Source organism: Streptopelia decaocto, assembly GCF_964273445.1.
Source record: "Streptopelia decaocto genome assembly, chromosome: 2".
In the NCBI taxonomy this organism is placed as follows: domain Eukaryota; kingdom Metazoa; phylum Chordata; class Aves; order Columbiformes; family Columbidae; genus Streptopelia; species Streptopelia decaocto.
In genome coordinates this window covers 157489423-157510522 of record NC_138655.1, presented here as the reverse complement: position 1 = coordinate 157510522, position 21100 = coordinate 157489423, and the positions used below count along the sequence as shown (strand labels likewise).

General features: G+C 45.3%; 1 protein-coding gene across 1 annotated transcript in view; it reads right to left on the bottom strand.

The window, feature by feature from the left end:
- Positions 1 to 1556: 1556 nt before the first annotated feature.
- Positions 1557 to 21100, bottom strand: part of ACVR2B (activin A receptor type 2B) — a 101084-nt gene continuing 81540 nt past the window's right edge. Inside the window, exons 3-11 of the mRNA XM_082047137.1 lie at positions 17503 to 17612; positions 16016 to 16167; positions 14747 to 14890; positions 12992 to 13135; positions 11946 to 12094; positions 8169 to 8283; positions 6451 to 6589; positions 3773 to 3903; positions 1557 to 1827 (exon numbers count right to left, since the gene is read on the bottom strand). Of these exons, the coding sequence (XP_081903263.1) occupies positions 1633 to 1827; positions 3773 to 3903; positions 6451 to 6589; positions 8169 to 8283; positions 11946 to 12094; positions 12992 to 13135; positions 14747 to 14890; positions 16016 to 16167; positions 17503 to 17612 (1279 nt within the window). The 3' untranslated portion in view covers positions 1557 to 1632. The remainder of the gene's footprint in view (positions 1828 to 3772; positions 3904 to 6450; positions 6590 to 8168; positions 8284 to 11945; positions 12095 to 12991; positions 13136 to 14746; positions 14891 to 16015; positions 16168 to 17502; positions 17613 to 21100) is intronic.

The following is a 21100-nucleotide window of genomic DNA, read 5'->3' as shown; positions in this document are numbered from 1 at the left end:
CTAACAAAATATATAATAAAACTCATACAAGTAGAAAATTCTGAGGTATTTCTGGTTTGAGGTGGTCTGTGGTCATGAAGTTTTTAATTCTTGTTTGTTTCAGCTTAAACCTCGGAAGCCACGTAACGTGTGTGTGTGTATTTTGTGGTGTTTGTTTTTTTTTAAAGTTTTTTTGTATTTTTTTTTAAACATTGCATGTTTTGCAAATTAAAAAAATATCTCAATGTTGAATCAGCAGCATTAGGAACATTCACTGACTAGAGCAAGTTTATGGCGTAACAAGAATAACGGTATTTTAGAATATGCACCACTTGAAGACGTAATTTGGAATTTCATAAGGAGAAAGCGGCGTCAAAGAGACCAGTCGGAGAGATGCTGCGATAATCACAGCGGCTGCTCAGCAACCGGGCGGCTCATCGGCTTCTCGGATGCTACAGGAGCCACCTGCTCAGGTATTTCCACCCCCCGACCCCAAATTAAAACATAATTAAAAATATAGAGCCATGTTTTTGCACTTTTCCTCTTTTCACCATCTGCACCGGTAGCTTGGGCTGATGGATAATCAACCCCCAGGCCAAATTTCCTGAACTGACTCGCGCCTAGAGCCAGATGCAAAAGTTCTCCAGTATTTTACCAAAGTGCTTCTGAGAACGCACTTTCCCACCTCTTCCAGCGACACTGCTTAAAAACGTCCTTCCCATTAGTATCTGGAGTCAAAAAATGAAAGGTAATTATAGTTCTGCTTTGTTCTTTTACCACCCGAGCCCGAGATATTGGCGGAAGCAAGATCGAGCGCCTTGTTTACAGCCACTGGCTCCTTAACTCCGCTTTCTCCATACGCTGCAGCCGTTAATACTCTGCCCAGAAATTTCCTTCCCCTCCTCTAATGGTTACCTGAGAAGTAGCTCCATAGCAAATGATGTTTCCCCAAATGCTGCCAAGTCCAACATCACTCTCCCCACCCCTATTCTACGCTCCCCCCTTCAATTCTACCATCAAGAATTAACATTCTCCGCCCAGTTACTTCTTTTTTTTTCCATGTTACAATGACACCCGTTAGATCCGTAAAAGACACATCTGCTGTTTTTTTTTTTTGAAGCTCACTTCCGAAAAAAGAAAAAGAAACTGAACCCGAAACCAAAACAAAACGGGGGGATAAAATCCTTTTGAGGAAGGTGTATTCTTTATATAACAGTCTTAAGTTTCCTCCACAGTTTGCAGCATTGCGTTTTCTAAGATGGTAGGTGGTTTTCCTTTATGTCACAGATGCTCCGCTCAGAAGACAGACCGATAAAGAGAAAACCAGAAAACTGAATCAAATAAAGAAAACAACTGAAGTGAGTTTGTTGAGGTTCTGAGGTACCTGCACCTTTTCTGCATTCATTAGTCGGCACCTGAATGCTTGCTGAAATGTCCATTTTTTTAATACAGTAGAGCAATGTGCTGGTAAAATTGATCCAATCCAAAATAATAATAATAATAATAATAACAATAATAATAAAAAGTCAAGATAAAATAGCAGCTGCATTCATGTGTTTGTTGGATTTTTGTGTTTCGTGTGTATTTTTTTTTCTTTTTTTTTTTTTTTTTTTAAATCCACTGAGTCCGGAAAGACAAGAGTGAACCAGGAATTTAGATACTAGACTCTTTGGGCGGCAAGTCCACGTTGGTGACGGACGTCACGATGGAGACGAGGCAGTCCGAGGTAGTGCCGTTTACGGATTTGCGGATCTGCGCGATGCGCTCCTCCACACAGCCCGCCGAGAGCCGAGCCTCCGCGTCGTGGTCCCAGCACTCTTCGATGGTCACGCAGAGCTGCGCCAAGCCCTGCGGACAACAAGGGGGACAAAGCACCTTCAGTGCCAACGTCTGGACAAAACCCTGTCCTTGCAGTGGACAGGGAGGTCTGCTTAAAGCCCTAAAGAAAAGCTAATATTTTCTCCGTGGTATGGAAATTATGAGATTAGCTTTAACAATTACATTAAATGTAAGTTGTCAGGTTTTCTTATGCTTCTGCTTTCTCAAGCTGTAGGGTTTGGTCACATCCCGCTTTTTTTTCATAGCCCCAAAAGTACTTTTTTAATATCAACATACATCCCGAGATTCAACAGTTGAAGAGAGTGGAGCATCTCCCATGTGAGATGTGAGTCGTATGTATCCCAAGGTGTGGAAATTGTTCTTGAGCCAAGACCCCACCATTGCCAAGCTAGAGTCTTACATCTGGGCAGGAACAACCCCAGGTTCCAGTATAAGCTGGGGAATGACCTATTAGAGAGCAGTGTAGGGGAAAGGGACCTGGGGGTCCCGGTGGACAGCAGGTTGACCATGAGCCAGCACTGGGCCCTTGTGGCCAGGAAGACCAATGGTACCTGGGGTGGATTGGAAGGGGGGTGGTCAGTAGGTCAGAGAGGTTCTCCTGCCCCTCTACTCTGCCCTGGGGAGACCACACCTAGAATATTGTGTCCAGTTCTGGGCCCCTCAGTTCCAGAAGGACAGGGAACTGCTGGAGAGAGTCCAGCACAGGGCAACAAAGATGATGAAGGCAGTGGAGCATCTCACTCATGAGGGAGCTGGGGCTCTTTAGCTTGCAGGAGACTGAGAGGTGACCTCATTAATGGTTATAAATATGTAAAGCATGAGTGTCAGGAGGATGGAGCCAGGCTCTTCTCAGTGACAACCAATGATAGGACAAGGGACAATGGGTTCAAACTGGAACACAGGAGGTTCCACCTAAATATGAGAAGAAACTGCTTCTCAGTGAGGGTGCCAGAGCCTGGCCCAGGCTGCCCAGGGAGGTTGTGGAGTCTCCTTCTCTGCAGACATTCCAACCCGCCTGGACACCTTCCTGTGTAACCTCATCTGGGTGTTCCTGCTCCATGGGGGGACTGGACTGGATGAGCTTCTGAGGTCCTTTCTAATCCCTAACAATCTGTGGTTCTGTGAACAGCTGAAGCTTTAAAAGACATCAAGTGTTACAATTCCCATGGTAAAACCATGAGAGCTGCCAGCACCGTATCAGTTACTATGAAATGGTTGCTTTGTTTGCAACGGCTTCTGTAGACATCCCCAAAATAACTGAATTTAGCACTGCTGGAAGAGCGCAGCTCTTACTTGAACCCCACTTACCCAGAAACCAGAACACTCATCCTTATCTACAACCCACAGCTCTCCTGGACTTCTAGGCAATGAGGTAGTGCACCCGAGTTTAACCAAAATCGTGGCAGTTTTGTCAAATTAGAGGTATTTAGCTTCTTATTGAAGCCCTGTGAGATTTCATCATCTGCTCAGTTTCCCAGTCGGGGGAAAAAAATAATCACCTCTTTTATTAAAAACATGAGCCTGAAATGATCTACCTCTGGGAAACTCACACTGCACTGGACTTCATTGTCTGCTCGCCTTCAAGTCTAATTAATTTTTCCTCAAAAAATCGCTCAGGTCTTGCATGCTATCTAATTTGTGAGGAACGCGTCTCCGATGGTATGGATCGCTTTCTTTTTCTTAATGAAAAGGACTTTATTTGCTGTTCTTTCATCATATTAAATGAGTCCTACTAAACCACTGCATGCTCCACGTTCAGCACTGGCTGATTTTAATCAGCTGGTTTATTCTCTAAATACAAGAGACAAATGGAAAGGGGAGCATGAAGGTGCTGAGCCACCCCTATTCCCTGGCACTGAGTTCTCTTTGAAGCTAACGAGTGATGTATAACCCCATCCCTCATTCCTTGTCACACAAACACACAACATTTCCACGTTAACCAGGAGGGACGTACGGGGTGTTTCAGCCAGTGATCCTTGAACACGGGGCGCATCTTCTTGTGAACCACCACTTCTTGCAGGTCCTCAAGGGATGGGTGCTGACCTATTTCTTCTTCGAAAGGCAGCATATATTCATCCACGGGACCTAAGGTGCACATGGAGAATGAGGTTACTACAGAAATGTCCTCTGCAGAGCCACGTCCTCCCTGTGCATGAATGAGCTGTGGCTTCAGAGCAACCTCAGCCCACTGCAGCAAAACCTGAAGTTCACATGGCGCTGCAGGCAAACGTGATTTACATTCCTCCCGCACAATGGACTTTGCTGTCCCTGCTGCTTGTCTGACCACACATTTCCACCTTGTTGAGTTATGAATCTGAACCCTCCACCAGGCCTCCCAATCCCACCACTCTCCTTGAGGACGCTTGCTGGGTAGCCCGTGATTTATTTTAACAGAAGGAGCAAATCCAGCCCATTCCTCCTCATGTTTTAGCATAGCAATTCAACACACAACAACCCAGAGAAAGGTTTCGGCATGGTCATAATTTCATTTTAGGCACTGAGTAGCAAGGTCAAGCATATACAACACTTATAATTTCTTGCTTTGCAATCTGGCTTGTTCATGGGTTTGAGTCCGCCCTGACACGCTGGAGCCAGATGCACTTGTCCCAAGTACCAGCTCCTGAATGCAAAATGATTTCTGAATGCTTTAGTTACACCAGTTATGGCTGTGAACTGCCCCAGGCCATGGGAATGAGACAACAGAGTATCAGTACAGACGCCGGACGGTAGGAATAACTTCTGCTTATTGAAATGTCATTGGCCTTTGGCGATGCATAGATGTTCACTCACAAACACAGCCCGGCTTAACTGATGGGCTTTCTCAGGGTGTTCTGCGGCATCACTTGGGATTTCTCAGTAGCAAAGAGTGATCTCTTTCAAGAGCAGAGATATTTCAAGAGGGCTTTTCCAGACTAAAATAAAAGAGCTGAGCACTTTAGCTGGTCATCAACTGTGACACCAAGAACATGATGTCTAGGTACTCAAAAAAAAAAAAATTACTAAAACTGGTTATCATTATTCTTGTTGGCACAATGCTGGTCACTAAACTAAATTGAAACACTCATTACAATGTATGGCGCAATAATGCTCATGACCTTCCCTTCCTCTTCCTCCAGGAGGAATAAAGGTTATGAAGAGCTGCACTGGTGATCTCCCAGCCAAACCATCCTCACCGACTACCCCACAACTGGAACCAAGTCAAAGCTCTGTGTCTGAAGTTACATTCATTGCCTTTCAGCTTCACACATCAGGACTAGGGCTAATGGTCACTGAAGCCAGCAGATGTGATTTTGACCACAAAGATGGAGCAGATCTGTTAAATAAAGTGATGCAATTTACACAACATCACTTCTGAGCTATAAGTGCAGATGAGGTTCAGCAAAACTCTTTCTCATCCCAAAGGGAGCTTTTCCTCCGATTTAATGGTGCTGTGTACAACACCTGGAGCATCCTGGCCGGCTGCTGCCTGAGAGCAGCTGGAAAGAGATCACAAACATGACAGGCAAAAATCCAAGTGGGTATCTGGGGGATCCTCAACAGAGAAGGATTATTCCTACATCTAACAAAGACCTGCAGTAATCTGGGTACCACTGTTTCACCCCACTGTGCTCCAACCTTCCTGCTCCTCTAGCATTTTAGCTTTAACTAGTAACTTTTTGAAGAAAACACCTCCTCTTACCACAAGCCTATGCATGCATCCTAATTATAATCAAGCTCCTCAGTGCTACTGCAATACTAACAAAACCGTTTGAAGTCCAGGTGAGGTACTATTAATTTATGAACTTGATAGTCAGTCCATAGCACCCATATTTATGCAAGAGGAAAGAAGCTGGAGCAAACAGCCTTGGAGCTACTACAGTTAAACAACTGCTTTCCTGATCAGAGGCAAGCTTCTGCAAATGGCAAGGATGTCACCAAGGAACAAATGTGCTATTTGGACAGAAATGATGCCCCATTTTGCAGCATCATTATAGGATTAAAACTCTGAGAAAAGGGACACCGTGAAAGCTCATTCTTTTGGATCACCCAGGAGAACGTGAGATCCTTCAAACTTGTAGATGGAACAACCCACTGCTGAGAGAGGGCTTGATCAGCAAAACTCAAAGATTAATTCCTAACAACTTATGATAGCAGGGAAATGGACTTGTTGACCCAGGAAGATCCTTCCATCCCTGTGTTCCTGCTATTTTTTCATCAAGGTGCTTCACTTCTGTGCTTTCCACAGGATACCACAGGCTTGACAGCCAAGCCCAAGCTGAACACAGCTCCTCTCCAGAGCTCCAAGCTTGCCTTGGTCAAGGACAGGCACGCAGAGTCCCATGGAGAGCAGCACAGAGCAGGCTTGGGACTAAGGGACCCCCATCACTGATGGAGGAGTCACCTTCTCCTTCACCCTCCGAGTTCTCAGCCCATTTGCAATGTAATGGGCACACAGTTAACACTTGGAGACTCGAACGCTACAAAGGTTCTTCTCCACAGAGGGTGACAGCTTATCTTAAAAACCAAGCAAGCGAAAACGAGATTAGCTGCTTAATAAAAACACACTATCGATGATTATTTTTTTTAAACAAAGCCGGGCCCATTCTTTAGACAGCTAAATGACACTGGAACAGAGAACATCTTTATTCTTACCATCAACTGCTCTACATCTGGAGACCAACTCCCACAACACCAGTCCCATTGCATACATGTCTATTCTCAAGAAGGCGTCTCGTTGGAAGTTGATTGCTCCCTCTAACACTTCGGGAGCCATATACCTCCTTGTTCCCACCTACAGAGAAAAAAATAAACACAACTCAGGTTACATTCCAGTTGGGCCCGTCAGCGTCCGCTGGCTGGAGATGAATGACAGCTGGTTTCATTAGCCTTAAGGCTACTTTTGCTAAAGCTGCACCTCACTTGAAAAACAAGCAAAAGGGAGCTGTTTTCTCTGACACCGATTCTCATTAAGATCACTCGCGTCTAGATAAGCTACCTGAAGGAAAAAGCCAAAGTGCACGGCTACGTGTGTGATATTAATTCAGCGTACGCTACGGGGCTAATTTAAATGCAGCGCAGCACAGTGAGTATGGATGAAATCCTGCCTTCCCCACGTCCCACCGCATCTTGTTCCGTCAGCACATGCTGCATGAGAAAATGCTGTCTTTGGAGACACACAAAACACCCTGAGGTCAAGTCAGACTTGGTTATCGTAGTTGTCGAAAGTTCAATCCCATTTCACTAAAAGGAAAAAAAAGAATATGTAGAGATATAGATATAAGAGAAAAGTAAAACACTTATATCCTGAAACGGTAGGAAAAGGTGTTGGTTTGACAGCCCTAGATAAAACAAGTCTGTATACGCAGGAGTGGTAAAGCACGAACCCTGCAAAGTCTACCCTGCCCTCACTTGCCATGATCTGGTTTGGAAAAGATCCCCTCTTGCTTTGAGGGGAATCAGTCCTCATTATAGCGTTTATCTTGTTGTGTTTAGTCCAGGTAGAACTACACTGAGCTCCTCATTTAGTTGTGGTTATACACGTGGCAGAATTCTAGCCCACAATGTAGCAGAATGGAGAGGAGACCAAGGAGAAAAAGCACCTTTTTAACAAGGGAATTTAAATGCCTTTAATCTTTTCCTTTAGGAATTTTTCATCTGTTCTTGCTGTCACCTGAGGCAGTGATGACAGAGGGAAGCCAGGATGTGAAAAGGCATGTGAAATACTAGAAAAGGCCAAAAAAAGGTGGCAAAAACGAGGAAAGCTGGGGGAGGGCTAACCTAGAAAAGCGTTCACTCCTTCTGGGATAAATGTAAAGAACGGAGCCTGCTTGGGAGACAGGAATTCAGAAAACCCCGGAGGCACAGGGAGGGGATGCTGGCCTTGCTGTGCCCCGGCACGAGAGCAGAACAAGGGGCCGCTCGCCCCAACGCAAAGAGAGAAAATTAAGAACCCATAAAAATGTAGTAAACTGTTTATGCAGCGCACAGCCAGCTCGCGAGATCTGCCATTGCTAAAGGTCACCCAAACGGCCAGCCTGGCTGAATCCTTAAAAATAATTGAATCATTTTAGGAGTATTAATATTTAATACCAAGACAATAAAGAGTCAGCAAGTGCCATGTTTGAAGGAAAAAGCCGCTTTCCCCAGGGGCTGGGGGGCTCCACCTGCACAGCAGTCGGGAGGGTCCGAGCGCTCTCACCGCTCACCCAGATCAAAGCAGCTCCTGGGATTTATGTTTGAGCATGAGCTTTTGCAGAAAACGCATATCTCGAAGAGAATGAAATGTATCTATACAAACTACGCACTCCTCGTCCTGAGGACCTATGACAAGCTCAACTTCTTAAAATGTTATTGTTAAAGATAATGATTACCTGTCCATGAGTGTCCCCTGGAGGTTTTCCAGGTTCAAACCGTACAGCTAGTCCAAAATCGGCCAGCACTGCTGTCAAGTCGTTCTTCAGCAAGACATTTTTACTCTTGAAGTCCCTACGGACAAGCCAAGAAACAAGTTTGGGAAGGGTTTATTACAGCACGCGTCTAATTCACCTTGCAACACACCACGCTGCAAGTCTATAGGCTCAGCAGCCCCCAGTAAATCAGCTCCCACTTCTTTCCCCAGCTGCCCAGCATGGTCAGTGCTGGAAAATTTGGCTGCTCCCTGCCATCCACATCCCTAAACCACAACCAAGTAGGCTGTGCTGCCTGGCACAGAGTCAAACAGACTCTACGGTGAATTAAGCTCAAAATAAAAGCAAGGAGAGATAGAAGAGGGCATCATAACTGCAGGTTTTAATTAGAGCAGGCACTATTAGGCACCATTTCTTGCTCTGTGAACCCCACCTCTGGGTACTTCTTATATTTCTCACTCCAACAACAAAAACAAGACAGGTTAAGGGGGTGCATTTACTCTTTATCCTAGTAAGGATGTTTGCTCCCATTGACAAAATTAGATCTTCCTGGAAATTAGCAGATGCTGGTGTGATTCTCTTCACTCTGACTATGTGTTTCAACAGACTCTGCCATAGTCATCTATTAAACTTATGGTGTAATTGCTGGATTGATCTTCCCTGGAGAATTTGGAGGGCTGGGCAACAAGCAGGGAAGGGGGTGACAAGCTGTCAGGATCACACTGGGCAGCTGATGGGCTGGTATAAGCATTTGCAGTGGAGATGGTGGCTCTGTGCTTGAAAGTGGCTTTATGGGGACATTTGTGTCAGTCCTATGCAGCTCAGGTAAATCTGCAGGGGGTGGAAAGCGGGGGAGGAAGAGGGTCACACCGAGATGCCTACCCAGTCAAGCCCTGTTCCCTGGGCTTCCCACATTTTCATCTGAAAAGGAATGTTTGGCAATCTAATTAAATTACAGACCTTAGACAGCAGATGGCAATTGTCCTGTATGCTCAGCATTATAATTTCCCTATCATCAATTCACTCGGTGACCCTGCTGATTGCAGGACATTGCAGGCCTGCACAAAATAATTAATGAGGGCAGATACAATTGTTCCGCACTAGAGAGACCTGTCAAAATTCTTTGGGAAGAGAGAAACTGCTGGACCATAGAGAAAGGCTGCTCGCTGCGGCCTCGGATGCCAGAGCTCAAAGCACCACGAGCAAAAATCATCCTGTAACAACCAGCCCCTGATTCTGAGCTTAAAAAAAAACCAAAAAACCAAACCAAAAAAAAAAACCCAAACATAGAAACAAAAAAATCAGAAAAAGGATATTTCCTTTCTAAGCTAAACACAGTGTTGTGGGCATTTCTGGCTTGAGGATCAAGATGGGGGAAGCTGGAGAGCATCATACAGCCAGGAAACCCCAGCAGAAAGGGGACACACGGGGTTTCTAAAGACACAGCACAGTTTTGAGGAGCCTGCAAAACATTCGTACCCCTCCATTACATAGAAAAACACCATTTACCCAATACCTGTTGTCTTAGAGACTGCGCCCATGCTGTAGTTTCCCCACAGGCTTAGAAAAAAGTCATCATGTAATGACGTAGATCAACGCCTTTGCTCGGTCAGCATTAGGGGATTATGCCCCCCAGGATGGTGCAGATTTTGCACAAGATTTTTGCAGAACAGTAGCCCAACAAGGACCACGGAGACATTATTAGACAGTGGCCTGAATGATACGTTTTCAAAGTGAAACAAGATTTAAACCAGGATTATTGTCTGGGCATTTGCTGCTGTTGCTCACCCGCGCTGCCCTTTGGGCATGCGACAGTTAACTACTACACCTTGATACTTGATGCTGGGATTTCCCTTTGCAATTCCTTTTTTCCTCACCCTATTTCCATACATTTCCCCATTTCCATACATTTCCCCATTTTTCCATACATTTCCCCATTTTTCCATACATTTCCCCATTTTTCCATGCACTTCCTTCCACAAACCGCCTTGAACTGGCAAGTATGAGCTGCAATGCAAACATATCCAAGACAGGGATACATCCTTGATCTGAGCCATGTCAAGTAGAATTCCTACTAACACTGTATGATTCAGACCACCCTAAAATGGTCACTGCTAAAGGAAAGTGGCCTGAAACGAAGCAAATATCCTTTTCCATGTAACACTTGAAACTAGGCAGTAAAAGAGCGAGCGGATTATGAACGGTGGGTGCGTTAACTTGACTCAGTTATTGCAGATTTTATTTTCAGCTTCCACGTGGGGGCACTTTCGCACCAACAAGGAAGCCCATAACCTTAATCCTTGTAGTGTGGGGGCCAGTAAGGAGTTCACTGAATCCCTGCCCAGCAGCGACTCGGGGAGTCCCACCTGGCAACCCCAGCATCTTCGCACACATTGTGTAAAGCCATTCAGAAACACCCACCCCCAAATTTAAAAGGTATTTGGTGCTTTCTTTTTTTTTAAAAAAAAAAACAAAACTAAAAGGAGTGGGGTAATCCAAGGAAAATCCCTCGTGTTCTTAAATCCCTCTTCTGTTGGGTTCCGTGCTAAGTTCACACAAATGGTGCATTCTCCATCTTTTATCATTTGCTAAATGGATGGGGACTCTAATGAGCATGATCTGTTGCTTTAAAGCCTTTCTATAGCCTTTCTCTGCTCCCCGCCCTCAGGAATTTCCATGTATAAACCACTGCCTTTATTCCACAGGGACAAATGTCAGGGACACAGGGGTCAGCTCCAGGAGCAGCACAAAGGCAGCTGCAGGCTCTTTCAACAGCCTCCAGTCCTCAGAAACCTTCAGGTTCGGCCAGAGGGGTTGTTTTGGGAGCAGGGACGCCCTTGCAAAAACAGGGATTATCTTGCCACACAGGAAGCCAGCCCTGCTAGTTCAGGTACAAATTGCTGCAGCGGGATGTGGGGTTTAAGCCCCTCCTACATGAGATGTGGTGGGTGGCGGGAATGTATGACTGTGGATTACGGCGTGTAGCCCACGTAAATCCCTTCTGGAAAACTCCCCCCATCCCGCTGTGCCACCAGCAAACTGCTCGGTAGTGATGCTTTAGTCCAAGGTGAGCAATGTGGGGCTGCAGAGAAGGGCTAAAACAAGTATTGTTGCAATAAGGATGGTTTAACCCACGGCTTTCTGGATTCCTGCTGTCCCCACAGTGCTGCCAACCAGGTGGGTTGAAGCGTGTGCCAAGAGGGCTCAGAGGGACCTCAGTGTTTGCGCTGGTGTCTCTCATAAGCACCCTGGAATGATTTGGGCACTATAGAGTGAAAAATAAATAGCAGCCATTTTCTGCACTTCTGCAGTTTCTCCGTTTCCTACCTAATGATCAAAAGCTCTGTGGGAAGGCACACAGCAGAGTTATCAGTCTAACACACTTAGGGAAAAATAGGGTCCAAATCTTGGTACGGCCACAGAAACACATGGATTATAATGTGATTTATCAAGCACAGTCCTTTCAAAGAATGGTTCTGCAGCAATTAGGATTTCCCTTCCCACTACATGTCAGAGAAGAGTCGACAGAAGAGGGAAGCTCCGACCCTTCAGACATTCCCATAAACCACTACCAACCATACCGACTGTTTCACGGACAAGACACTTACTCACCCTTTACCATTTTATACGTGGTTGTAAAACAATCTTGTCTTAGCATAGGATTTGTAGGGTTAAAAGGCATTTACTTCCTAAAAACACCTGAACACACCACTTGAATTGCATCAATGAAAGAGGCCATACCTGTGTGCTATAGCGGGTTTGTGTCCTTCACCTTTGCACCAAGGGACATCTTCATGAAGGTAGGACAAGCCACGAGCCATCGTTTCTGCAACATGGCAGAGCTCGTTCCAGCTGATAATATTGCCCTTCAGGTAATCCGTCAGAGAGCCCTGCGAAACAGGACATCGTATGTTCTTAATCGCAGACCCTGCTACGTGACACATGTACCACCTCATCAGCTTAGGAAACGGTTTTAATGAGTGGTTGAGAAACTGAAACCTTGATTTATCAGGGGAAAAATTCACTAGTGAAAATATAAAAGAAGAAGAAATAAAAACCAGTAAGTGTTAATGCATCCTCAGCCCTTGACAGCACAGAAAGTATTTGGATGTCTGAAAGAAGTCTACTAATCTGCCAGGGAATGGAGAGGCAGGTAAGGAAGGGACAAAATAATCTCAAAACAGAGCAATTCATCTAACTCAAGAAAGGGGAAAGTCTTCCATGCAAGATGATGATGCATTGTATCAGCTGGTTGTGGCAATGATTGACTCAGTAGACCTTGGATTAAACAGAGGGATAACGCTGCTGGCTCAACCCCGGATTTGTGCATGTTTGTTTTATTTTAAGTGTTAGTCATGTTTGATAACTAAAGCAATCCGTGAAACGGGGGAGTTACACCCTGAGCTTAAAAAGCAAACACGGAGCCCATCTGCAAGGGGCGAGTTGGGACTGCAATGGTCTGCGGTCCCTGGCTCCCACCTGCTCATCTACACACGTTAAGAGATGGTGACCAACACCTACGTGAGCTGTGGCCTTTTGTGCCTCTGTCTCTCCCCAAATCCCACCTTCATTAATCCTCTGTTTGTGTAAGAAAGCCTTGAAAGTTCAAGGAAGGGCCTCTGAAGGAGGGGAGCAGGAGCACTTCTCAGCTACTACTAAGCCACGGCTCCCCAGGGACTGGACAGATTACAGGGGAGCTTCTGGGAGAATATCAGACACCAAATCTTGCTGCTTCGCGACCAGCCGCCTCTCTGCCTTCCCAAAATGTAGGTGCAATGATACGTTACCTTGTCGTGGAAAGCTGTGATCAGCCAGAGCTCTGTCTCTAGGTTTGTCCCTCTTTTCTCTGCTGCGATAAATTGCAAAAGGTTTTCATGCTTCATGCCAGGAGTATTGAAAATCTCCCTCTCGCTCTGCCAAGATTGCTTATCCTAAAGCAGGGAGAAACGCACCGTCAAAGATCACACTTCCCTTTAAAGCAAACAGCTCCTTCAGCTCAGTCAGAGCTGCTCACGTTCCTTTTAATATCCTCCAGCGTTTGGATGTGATGTATCCCTTCAAAATGAGGCTGTTTTCCTAAAGGGTAGATGCTGGAGAAAGACTGGAAGTGGCTGTTCTCAGTCTTCCCTCCCCAAAATCATCCTTGGCTATTCCTAAATCACATGTGTGGGGAGCGAGGAGAAATACAAACCCAGCCTCACTGAGAAATAAGATTTGTCAAGATTTCCTAAGGATGCTTGCAAGAATAAAGCCTGTGCACACAGCAGCCAGATCTGCATTGTAGCTGTAATTGTTACAATTGCAAAATCTAATCCAGGCCCTATTGAATATTTACTAGTAGGTCACAGCTGGCTTGGACAGAAGATGTGCAAATCTCCTTTAGCAACGCTGTGACAACAAATGCGGGGTGAAAAATTAACAAAGAAGGAGATGGCAGAGAAGCAGAAAGATGTTTCAGTCATTCTTGTTTCATTTGACTTTTGATTGCTTTACTCTTTCCATCTGCAATTCCTCAAGAGTCAAGTCAGGAGCGTTCAAAGGTTTCCTAGAGCAGAAGACGTGAGCTGACAGAAACGCCGCAGTGCAATTAGCTGTCACAGCACCGGGGCTGCGCCTTTGTAAGCTGCAAACTGTTTGCTAGGCTCAGGTCTGGATTTACAATCTACCCAGGCAGGACACACAAAGCAGAGGCTTTGGTCTTTTGTGAGCATTTTGGACATGGCAGATGCACGCTGCTGCGCTGGGCTGTAACACCAGGGACTCCGCTCTGCTGAGCCCCCCCTGCAGTGCTGGTCCAGCTCTGGTTCCTCAGCACAGGACACACATGGACCTGCTGGAGAGGGGCCAGAGGAGCCACAGGAATGATCCGAGGCTGGAACAGCTCTGCTGGGAGGACAGGCTGAGAGAGCTGGGGTGTGCAGCTGGAGAAGAGAAGCTCCACGGAGACCTTATTGCAGCCTTTCAGTGCTTAAAAGGCACCAAAAGAAAGATGGGGACAGACATGTTATGATAGGACAAGGGGTGACAGTTTTAAACTAAAGGAGGGGAGATTCAGATTGGACATAGGGAAGAAATTTTTTACACTGAGTGTGGTGAAACACCACCCCACGTTGGCCAGAGAGGTGTTGAATGCCCCATCCCTGGAGACATCCCAGGCCAGGCTGGACGGGGCTCTGAGCAACCTGAGCTGGTGAAGATGTCCCTGCTCATGGCAGGGGTTGGACTAGATGAGCTTTGACAGTCCCTTTCAACCCAAGTTATTCTATAATTCTACAATTTGCAGTGAAGTTAAAATATCCTATAGATTTCAAAATGTGCTTGTTTTTGCCCTTCTTGCAGCAACTACTACCACAGTAGACAGTTGGTAATTAGATAACACAGAGAAAAGTGTAGGAAAGGAAGGTCCTTGAACTTTTTCCCCAGCAGGAGAGTCCAAATGCATCTTTGTTATCGTCTTAAAAACACCTCCATAGGCACTTAGAGCAACTCAGCACCAGTGAGGAAGCCAAATGAGTGAGAACCTAATGCAATGCACTTCTCACCTGAATAGGGAAGATTTTCACTGCTACGTAGTCATTCATCAGCTGAGCCTTCCACACGCAGCCAAAGCGGCCCCTCGCCTTGATCTCCAAGAGCTGCAGGGGCTTTAGGCCAACCAGGGGAGAAGGGGGTGGCGGGCCGGGGTCCTGCACAAGAGAAAAACACTGTCACCAGCTGAAACTGGACTAGAAAATAGAAAGGAGGGGAGTGATGGAAAGATTGTATATGAGGAAAGAGGCACAAAGAAATAACATTTTATTTAATGCAGATTATTTAGGTGTACTGTTTGCAGCAAAAGCAGCTCAAAATTCCCTATTTTGCTTTGTAGAGTATTTGTACAGAACACGTATAACAATCTATGCCTCCAAGTGTCACTTTGTCTGTCAAACTACTGCCTGCTATCCTCTGGCAAAACCTGAATTCTCCTATGTTTTCAAAGCAAAAACTATTCTGGGCTGTAAAACATGGATGACCTCAAGGCTACCTCCTGCCAAAAGCAGGAACTTTTTGATCTTTGTGACCCAACAGCCAGCTACACCTAAAACCTCCCACTGCTTTGCACTTCATTAAGCATGTTTCACATAACCCTAGCAATGGGCAGTAAACAGGTCTGTCAGCATCATAAAGATCGTATCTATTTCAACTCTGCATTTGTCCGGGAGAACAACGCAACCCCACGGGATGCGTGAGGTTGGAGCTGTGTCCTCTCTGCTTTCAGATGGGAAAGGTTCACAGTATGGGCTGTAATGGGCAGAGAAGGGAGGGAGAGGTAACAGCTCGGCTCTTCAGAAGAAACCAGAAGGCTTAGGGCACAGCAGAGCAAGCAAGGACCAGTTCCCGATGGCTTTGGGCCATGAGGATGACCTCCTGCATGCATTCTCTGATGGCTCATAAAAACTGAGCTTCAACAGGGAAAGCATCTCCCCTCACCCCATAGATAGGAACTTTATCATCTCTGTGATCTCTGCTCCTCTGCAAAGTTGGCTGAAATCAGGCAAGGGGAGAAGAGTGGTCAATGAGCACGGCTGTGCAACTCCATCCCTTAGGAATCTCAGACAAGGTGATAACCCCCATGTAAACCCACCAGCCTCGCAGGGGGGCCATGGAGGCCAACTGTACCACCAACTTCAAAAGGACAGAGACGAAAAGTTAGGCCACTTGAAAAGAGTGAAGGAAAAGTGGATGTGAACATATACTGAGTGGCCTCCGCGCCTTTCGTAAGGTCCAAATAAAGGAGAACAAGTTGGAAAAGCCCCCGGTTTCTCCCTCACCTCGTTAATATCGACGTGCCCGTAGGGAGGTTTGCGGTGACGGTACATCCAGAAGGCCAAGAGGATGGCCATGGAGAGGACAGCGATGGGGAGCAGCGAGTACACCAGGATGTTGAGCAGGGAGGGCGTTGGTGGCGGCGGCTCGTATATGACTGAGAAAAGAGAGAGGGGAAATGAGGGAAAGGACCCTTCGGGCGTGTAACAGCACTGTCAGCTACAGGGCCAGATGCAACCAAACTCCATCCTGCCCTCCACTCCAAAGCTGACAATACTTAGTGGCATGTCCTGTCGCATCCAACAGCATTCATGAGGCTCTGCGGTTCACTCTTTTCCATACGGCTTTTACTAATGGAGCTACAATGGTCCAAAACACACTTTGCAAGCTGAGCCTCCGCCTGACCTTTAGTTAAAATGGGCATTTCTTGCTGGGATACGTAAAAGCAGAAAATTTCCTCCTCTTAACCCTTGTGAAAGTCTTAAGCGAGCACGAAATCCCTTGCAGCACCGCTTTGCCTTTTGTAGTGATTGACAAGATGTCAGTTTTTAGTAAAATGCTGCCGGAGCCACAATCAAATGCACTATTCCCACAGTAGTTCTTGTTCCAAATTACATCAGTGCAGTTGAGACACAAACAATGGGAATACTAAATGGAGCCATGTTGCTATGTTGGAGACAGAGAAGGAAAAAATAACGAGACTTGCCAAATTAAACAAAAAACTGTGAGAGAAAGAATATTTGCTACTAGGTTGCCACGGGTACATTAATAACAGGAGATAATAAAACCCATGTAAACAATTAAAAACCTAACAGGAAAGCCCGGGAAAATCTGATAATAGTCTACTGGAACATCTCAGTAAAGGCAGAGAGTTGAGAGCAAAAGAAACCATCCTAAGGAAAAGACCCACCTGCTTTAATAATTTTTACTGAATGATACTTCAGCAAGCCTAGAGCTAAAAGAATCATCATTTTTCTATTAGCCTCTGAAGAAGGACCTGCTATTACTTTTCTTCCTTGAAGTATATCCACAAACTCTGAAAGCTGACACACACACACACACATTCCCTTTCAATCCCCAGACCAAGAAAAGACCAATCAAATGCAAAAATCCTTGATCTCCAAGATATTTGGAGACCTTTGGCCTACGAAAATTAATAAAGAAGGTGTCAAACACCTTTTAAGAGTCTGAGTTGATCCATGCTGTATAAATCACACTGCCCTCTTCCTCCTGTGTGGGATTTTTAAGAGCCCACCATGAAGAAAACCTAATCCTTACAAGGTGTTGATATAACACACTTTACCCACAGAGTGAAACAACCTTAAAAAACTATCCTTAAAGAACCCCAGCAGAAAGATTTCTGGACTTTGTAACCCAAATGGTACTTTGTGTCCTGTCGGATATATTTTTTTGCTCAACATCCAGCAACCCAAAGTCATCAAGAACACCAGAAGAAGAGACTCTCCCTTCCCACCCACAAATGGTCACTCACCTTCTGGGCCGGTGACTTCAGGCAAATGGGTAAATTTCTCATTGCAATAGTTGCCCTCGCAGCAGCAGAAAAACACTTGAGGGTTTTCTTCTGTGGCTACGCACTCCTGCCTGCGTCAGGGAGGGACAGACACGGCAATGAAGGGAACAGAAAAACCAACATCAGCCAACTCCTGCCCCGAATCGTCTTCTCCACGCACCTTCTCCTGCTGCTGTGCTGCACAGATCGGCACTCTCCTCTTACAGAACACAACCTGGCACTCTAATACCCCAGTGGATAGCAAAGATCCTTGAAAAGACCGTAAAGGAAACAAATGCTTCCATATGTACTGAAGGCATTAGATGGCGAGTAATAAATAACAGCCGCCGCCGCTAACTGAATGAGAAGCAGAAAAACGATGGAGAGATGCCTCATTCCCTGAACAGCGCCTTTCCCGCAGCCCGTATGTATGCTGTCAGGGGAGAGGAGCATTTGATTGCGCAATTAATGATTGTGCCATAAAGCACATACGAGGAGGGTTGAGCTCAGACCGCTCTCACAGCCTTGAGCATCACTAACTCTACGCGCTAGAAGGGCAACCAGACACCAGGCAGCACCTGCGGTGCAGGGTTTGGTTTTGTTTTGCTTTTAAAGTTAAATTTTCAAGTGCCATCTCCTCTTCCTTTAAAAAAACTTATTCCTGCACAAAAGGCTTTAAGAAAATCAGGTTGCAGCTCTCATTTTCCCTATTTGCCTCTTATCCAGGTAGTGCTGCAGCATTCGCAGCACCGAGGTTTCCTTCCACACTGCTCAAGGCGTTAGGGGATGGCCACGGATCAGACCGACTCCGCTTCCACACATCCTCCCTCTCCCACAGGTCAATGCCAAAAGAGATGCGCAGTGATTTTTGCAGCACTTTAGCAGTCGTTTCTTTCCCTTTCTTAAATACCTGCTTCCCTTCCCCGCCGCCTTTTGCTACATTACCCTCTGCTTTTGGCGATCAGGGTTGCAGAGCTGCTCTCTGCAGAGAACTGTATCAAACTATTTCCTGAAGCCCAGCTAAATTATATGCATAACTTCCTTCCTTCGACCACTCGGAGGAAGTAGCAAAACAATCATATGTGTTTGACATTATTACTCATTTGTGAACCCACGCCAAGCCTCTTCTTCTGTGGTATCACTGACATACTGCCACAAGAAGGATGGAAAGGGCTCTCTTCAGTCGTAATGCAGGGTAGTTTTTGGTGTTTCATTCCTTTTTGGGAAAGAAAAAAGCGGCTCTAACCAAAATGTCTCCTGCAAGATCTCAGCTGGGAAGCACTTGGTTTGTTTTTCAGGCTTTTATTTTTTAAACTTCAAAGAAAAAAAAAACACAGCTATTTGACTTATTCAAATGAACAAAGATGTTTTAACAAGTTAAGCAATGTTTCCAGATGCTTTTTCATGAAATAAGATAACAAGCCCTTTGGATTTAACAGCATCAGTATCGGAGTCTTCAAGAGAAAACACATCCTTTGCTAAATCTGTTGGTTAAGAAATCAAGCTAATGAGTGAAAACAGCCTGCTCCACATCTGCAATTCATTATCCCTGTCTTTGAGTTGGTGTGCGCTCGGGGCAGCCATCCAGGTACATATGACATGTTATACTTAGCAAATATTACAAATGAGACAGTGGGAGAGAATGACACATTATTCTATGGCAGCGAGGGCACGTTTCGTAGCGGTTCATGTGCTCTTCAAGGGAATGTGAACACGACCTCTTGGTGGGGCTGTGTAAATAAAGGAAGAGCACACAAGTCGATTTTTTAAACACTACCTTTTTCCTATAGCCTTAAATGTACATATGCTACGTTCTTGTTTCCTTAATAAAAAGAACAGAGTAAATAGCCATCACCCTAACCCTTGCACTCCTGAATTCTTCACCTTCCAGCGACAAGGACCAGCATGTGTTGCCTGGCAGAATAGGACCATGCCCTGCATGCAGAGGACACTTTTGCAGATACAGGTCCATCTCCCAAGAGATGCACTCAAGAGCTCAGCATCCAAAGATGCTGAAGACAGAGACCGAAAGGGCATCAGCACAGCACCACCCATCAAAAAGTCATCTTTTTAGCCATTGTGATGCAACGCTACCTGTGTGAAAGACTGATGGAGGCATTCAAGAGAAGAAGGGATAAAAAGAGACTCCATTTAAACAGCCTTTATTTAATTAAAGCTAACCTTTATTTCAAATGTTGCTTTCAACGCTTGCACTGTTTGTTAATTCTCAGAAGATCTTTTAGCTTTGCCCTGGAACTGAAGAATGAGGCTGCGGGATAATGGATGCTCAACCCCAGGGCTGCAAAAAGGCTTGTGAGGAGCCCTGGAAACTTTTTACTGTTATAACAGAGCAACATATTATGACAAAGTTTAAGAACCACTACATCCCTGCACAGAGACACTCAGTGACAATACAAGTGTCACTGTATACAAGAGCAGACACTGAAAGGAGAAATCTGTTTACAGTAAACACTTCTGCTTAGAAGTAGGAAACTAGAGTGACCTTCTGTTCTCAGAAGAATCGGCATTAAGATGACTAATGGGCCAAGGAGGATTGATTTATCGGGAAAGAATAAAGATTTAACTATATATAGAGCTTGGCTACACAACTGGCAAGGGAATAGGTGTGGTGGGAAAGTAAACCCAGCGCTAATAATAGAAGGAAGATGTGGAACAACTCACAGTTGGGATAAGCTAAGACAACGAGCACAAAAGCAGGGACAGTGTACAGCACCATAGGGAGAAAAGTCTCCAGCCATGGGACAGATCTAGTCCCAGCTTAAGCCCCATGATGTAGGACCGGATGTCCTAAAACTTTTGGAATGGGAAGCTACAAAGATGCACAGCTGGGGATTGTACAAAGGTGCGAGCACCCTACACTGGTGTTATACCAAGGGAAATCCTTGAATTTTATGTTCTGCTCATCCCCATTGAAAGGGATCGGTTTGGGTTGGTTAGTTGGACATTGGGGGTTTGGGGTTTTTTTTGGTTGTTGTTTTTGGTTTTGTTTGTTGGTTTGGTTTTGGTTTTATTTTACAGAAACCCTGACTGAATCCAGAGCTACCGAGCATTGCCCTTTTAAACCGTCAAACTTCAGAGAGCTATTTTCTTTAGCTTTAATTCTTTTCCCCTCTGTAGAATTGCATCAAGGGGAATGAGAAAAGACTGGTTTATTTTCCCAGCTATTTAATGAGGCTGGAGCCTTCGTTCTACAAAACCTCTCTCCTTTTCAGCTCGCTACAGGCAGCGACACACAAACATGCGTTTTGCTTTTGCTGTCCCGCTCTTACTTCTCACCCATCTCTTAATTCAGATGAAGAACGGCAAAACTTTTTGCAACATCACCAACCTCAGAATATCTCAACCTCTAACCACCTCCAGATATCTGTGCTTTCTTTGCTAGAGAGCTCCAAACGATTCCAAGTTTTCCTTTGTATCGCCAAATGCTCTTGGAAGAACATATTGCTCTTCATTTGATGGTACAGGACACGTTTTTCAATGCATGCCAGAATTATCAAAGCTTTGCTAGGGAAAAAAAACCAAACCAAAACAAACACACAACAAAAAACCCTAAAAGTGC